This window comes from Littorina saxatilis, linkage group LG7 (assembly GCF_037325665.1).
Source record: "Littorina saxatilis isolate snail1 linkage group LG7, US_GU_Lsax_2.0, whole genome shotgun sequence".
NCBI lineage: Eukaryota > Metazoa > Mollusca > Gastropoda > Littorinimorpha > Littorinidae > Littorina > Littorina saxatilis.
Window position 1 is genome coordinate 26,792,075 of NC_090251.1, and position 5,000 is coordinate 26,797,074.

Genomic DNA, 5,000 nt, shown 5'->3' on the forward strand with positions numbered 1-5,000 from the left:
AAACAGTATGTCAAGGCAAAACAGACAGACAAAATAGTCAAGAAATAATCAAGCCACTCACCATCCTGTAAAAGCCACTGGAAGATTTCGTGCACCCGGGAGCCGTAGTTCTGGTCAAGGGAGAGAAAATCGGCCAGAGACATGTTGCAGAGTTGTCTCCCTGTCACAGTGTTGTAAGCTTCCCCCCGGAAAATGGCGCCGTCGAAGTTTTCGTTGTCTGCCATGGTGTAGAGCCAGTCAAGCACCTCCCGGGCCTCCCAGTGTTCGGGGTGTTTGTACGTCCAGCTGGCGAAGGCACTGGAGTCTTCGTTGTTTTGCCATAAGTCTGTAATAACCACAGAGAGAAGATGCGTAAAGGTTAGTGAATTTATTTCAAGACTACAGACTCAAGATTGTCTCGTCTTTGAAAACATGAGGACAATTGCTTCCAGTTTAACTTTATGATAGATACGTTGTTTTCTGGGTGTTTTCGTGTGTGTGTGCTAGCTTGGTACAAGTCTTTACAACACAGACAAACAGTTGTGCAATGTATATTCAGTGAGTGCATTCAAAACCTGTGACTTGAGAACTGAAGCAGTGATTGTTATGCTTCTCTGGACACACACATACACACGCAGATGTGCGCGCGCGCACACCCACACCCACACACACACACACACACACACACACCTGTGTTTCCTTGCTTGATATGGGACAGCTTAGCAGACGTGAGTTCTGCGTAAGAAGGGCTGGCAAAGAGCGAGTCCTCCATGCTGTCGTCTGCGCTCACTGGCTCAGTCTTGATGCAGGCCAAGCCGGTTTCGAACCCACAAGACAGGGTGGCCCAGGACCCAGCGTGGTCGTTGAAGTTATTCAGCAGAGGGTCTGAATGCAGCTGCACACACAGAAAAATGGAGAGGAGGGTTAACTTTGGGTGATTTGTTTTTATTGAAAGATCCGTTGCTTAAGGGTGAGGTTTACCGACTGTGCAGGTCAAACGATAACTAAGAGATTAACTATCTCAGTTTTTTCAGAAAGTCAGTACCCCTCCTCCCTTTGTTCCTCTCAAGGAAATAGTCAGAAGTCAGTAAATGAGTAATTCGAACGCTTGAGAAACGCTCAACCACACCCCTTAACATTATTGCGAAGGCGTCCAACTTTTCATCCGTAATTGTTGTCCTCTGACTGTGCATTTCTCAAGTGTTCAAACTGCTGACTTTGCGTATCATGAGAGGAACAATTCACGAGGGACAGGAGTATACTTACCTTCTGTGAAAACAAAATTATTCTCTTAAAAGTGCATTTAGTTTGGCCTGCACATTCAGTAACAGTCGAGTACGGGGCTAAAATCTGTGTTTTAGGGTCGATACCTTGGCACAGTTCATTGACTTAATTTCTAGTCCCCCGTGATGTTCCGTCATGATACCGATTTCTTCTCCGACCGAGGGCCTGAAACCTACGCTCTAGTAAGCTAGAATGTCGAGCAAAAGCACCACGTTTCAGCAGTGAAAAACTGTTTAATTGAAGGCTTTACTTATGAAGGGTGTGTTCGTGAGTCTATTCATCAAATATAATTGGGTTCTATTCACGGGTGAAAAAGTAGTTCAGTTCCTGTCATAACCGTGCTATACAATGCTCAGTGGGTTGTTTTTTTACTTGAGCTTCAAATGCATTGAGTGGTACTGCTGATTATAAAGACTGCATTTTTTTTTGTTAGCTTATAAAATTCATCTTTGCTCTTCGCAGCTGAACAGAATCTGTAGTTTTTAATTTAGGACCTGATTTTTTTCTTCATATATTTGGCGGTCGTCAATGGTGTACGTTCCACTCTGTTTTGCATGCATTGCATAATTATTTAGCCACTGTGCGATTGGCTGACGCAACAACTTGAACACAGCATACATTCTTAAACCCATTCTTGGAGATCTTTTAAGGACGAATAAGTGATTACGTCATTTACTCTTTCGTTGATTTATTGGTGCTATAGTTCGTCGCCTCCGCCATTCTTTATCTTGGTATGATTAAATGTATTTCCGCAAAAGCGCTGGAAAAGTACACTCCCACTTTCCCCTCTCTTTTGCTCCTTCTCTTTCTTGTTGTTGTCCAGAAGAGTAAGGCAGACCAAGATAGAATCCAAAGACGATAGCTTCGTTCCAAAAGAAGACGAGGAGAGATCGATAAAATGATGCGCGCGCACACCTCAGTCGCAGACACAGACGTAAGCAGACGGCTAAGGCGTCATAGAATTGGCGGGTGGTGGTGGGGGGGGGGGGGGGGGGGGTTTACAGGAGTGGGTGCGTGTAAGGCGGCAAATAATCGGGTCAGCAGATGTATCAATACAATCCTCCTGATATTAGATTGATTACACGCTCTACTTCTTGCTGTACGTGATGTTTCTCAAACGATTGTTGTTGCAACATTTCGATTCCCCCTTTGCGTTATCTTGTACTTTTACAACTTACACATACCTACCTACCTACCGTACAAAGTAAACGACACCATAAGGCGCCACACATATGTACAGGCTTTAACATAGAACAAGAGCATCTCTCTATTTGGAAACGTACTAACAATCTACTGCCTGGCTGTTTTCTGTATCGGTTGGGCCTTTTTATGCCAATGTAATTTCGCAGGTTTACATGGGTGTCAGTTTTGATAATAATTCAGCACAAAAAACAAAAACAAAATTAAAAAAATTTAAAAAATCCCACTCAGCACAGAAAACGGGTAAGGTGCATATTCTCGGTGGGTGTCTATGTAAAAGGCTGTGCATTTCCTTTCCTTTATTTGGTGTTTAACGTCGTTTTCAACCGTTCAAGGCTGTGCATAACTGTGATGATTTAGATGATAGTTTACATAAAAGCAAGGTACACTTGTATCTTTAATGTACGACTTCTTACACCGTGGCCAAATAATCGGGATAATTTCTACATATATTATATATTCAAAAGACTTGAAAAATTTAAAGAGAGAGAGAGAGAGAGAGAGAGAGAGAGAGAGAGAGAGAGAGAGAGAGAGAGAGAGAGAGAGAGAGAGAGAGAGAGAGGAATTAGCCAGAATGTACAGAAAACAAACAGACAAACAAGGAAAAGTCAACACTTCAGAAAACAATAACAATACACACATGATATATACAAACACACGAGGAGAGTTAAAAATATGCCAGAAAAAGTACCCTTTTTCAATGTTGAAAGAGTGTAAGAAGGAACGCAGTGACACAATGAATGAAATATAACTCACTGTAGACATGGGTGCAAACGCAACGCTCATTGCCATGGTTACTGGTGACTCTTTGTAGTTCAGTTGCTGTCTGACGTCAAAATTCTGCAAAAGTAATACAGAAAAAAGTTAATAAAATGTCATGTTACATTATCATCATCATCATATAAATCATCGTCATCATCATCATTGGGATACTAAATTGCATTAAAAAAACAAACACGAAAAAAAAAAAAAAATTAAAATTAAAATTAAAAGAATATATATATATAAAAAAACAGTAGTTAACAACACAGAAATGCATGTTATTTGATCAACTTTTTACCGAAAATATAGGCCTAAACTTCAAATTCGTTTTCAAGCTGAAATACTGAACAGCCAATGCACTACGACACTAAAATAAGGGAAGAAAATTAAACGTAATAAAAAGTGCAAAGTGTGTTTGCTGTCTCTGCATGTATTTTTTTAGTTTAATCTAAGCACTTATCTATTTGATATAGTTTTGTTACAGTTTCTATTTGTTTTCAATGCCGGTTCCTTTTTTTCCAGATTTAAAAAAATCTGTATACAGCGAAAAGCGAGAGAAGAGAGAGAGATAAACCCAAACAAAACAAACTTAATTGTGTGAACAAAGCAGCCTTGAGTATTACATAAAGTGCCGGTTGCACTCTTTTGAATATGATATTCCGTGTTGACAAAATACGAAAGCGAAACTTGCCTACCTCTGCACAACACCGCGCACTGTAGCCACGCTTCCGCTGCTACGTCCTTTCTCGTGTCAAACAAGTTTCGGTGAAACAACTTGGATTCTCACGTTGTGACTCAAACACTCGGCCAGTCCGTATCGTGCGAATGCCTAGAGTCCCACTGATTCGGACACATAAATGAATGGCTTCAAATACCTCGACGATCCACTAAACTTATAAGCGACGTGTTCGCGGGGGGTCACGTGACTTGAGCGAGCAACCACACACGTTGGTCTCTCATCGAAAGTCGAGGGGATTCCCCTTTTCCTTACAGCGCTGTTTTGATTGGTTGTCGTCCGCTGTGAGCTTCGGCGCTTGATAGCAAAGGTTGTATCGATTGGAACTTGTTTGTGGGTCACACTTCTGATGGCGGTAAGAGCAGATGACATATTTTTAGTGACGGTGCAGCCACAATACACCCAGTGGGGCCGAGTTGCAGGTTGTGCAAGGTCGTTCACTTTGTCGCTGCAGTAGCAGCAAGGTGAACACTGTTGTTGTTGTGCGTAGGGATTCGAGAAGAGGGGTGGGGGCGAAATTTAGGGGTGGGCGGGGTCGGGTGGAGTTGGGTGTGCTCAGAGAGAGAGAGAGAGAGAGAGAGAGAGAGAGAGAGAGAGAGAGAGAGAGAGAGAGAGAGAGAGAGAGAGCGAGCCGAGCGAGAGAGAGAGAGAGAGAGAGAGAGAGAGAGAGAGAGAGAGAGAGAGAGAGAGAGAGAGAGAGAGAGAGAGAGAGAGAGAGAGAGAGTTGCCAACAAACTTGCTGAGCTTTACTGTGACAAGATTCGCACATTAGTATCAACAGGCGAGAGATATTTAGGGATATAGATCTGTGCGTGTGTGTGTTGCCACCAAGCTGAAATGCAATACCGAAGTCCGGGCTTCGTCGAAGATTACTTGACCACAATTTCAACCAATTTGGTTGAAAAATGAGGGCGTGACAGTGCCGCCTCAACTTTCACGAAAAGCCGGATATGACGTCATCAAAGACATTTATCCAAAAAATGAAAAAAACGTTCGGGGATTTCATACCCAGGAACTCTCATGTCAAATTTCATAAAGA

At 42.4% G+C, this 5,000-nt stretch overlaps 1 protein-coding gene across 1 annotated transcript in view; it reads right to left on the reverse strand.

Moving 5' to 3' along the window:
• The window catches only part of LOC138971053 (ETS homologous factor-like), a 9,053-nt gene extending 4,955 nt beyond the window's left edge, over positions 1-4,098 (reverse strand). Inside the window, exons 1-4 of the mRNA XM_070343655.1 lie at positions 3,921-4,098; positions 3,220-3,303; positions 670-874; positions 62-325 (exon numbers count right to left, since the gene is read on the reverse strand). Coding sequence (XP_070199756.1) covers positions 62-325; positions 670-874; positions 3,220-3,255 — 505 coding nt within the window. The 5' untranslated portion in view covers positions 3,256-3,303; positions 3,921-4,098. The remainder of the gene's footprint in view (positions 1-61; positions 326-669; positions 875-3,219; positions 3,304-3,920) is intronic.
• Positions 4,099-5,000: the final 902 nt, after the last annotated feature.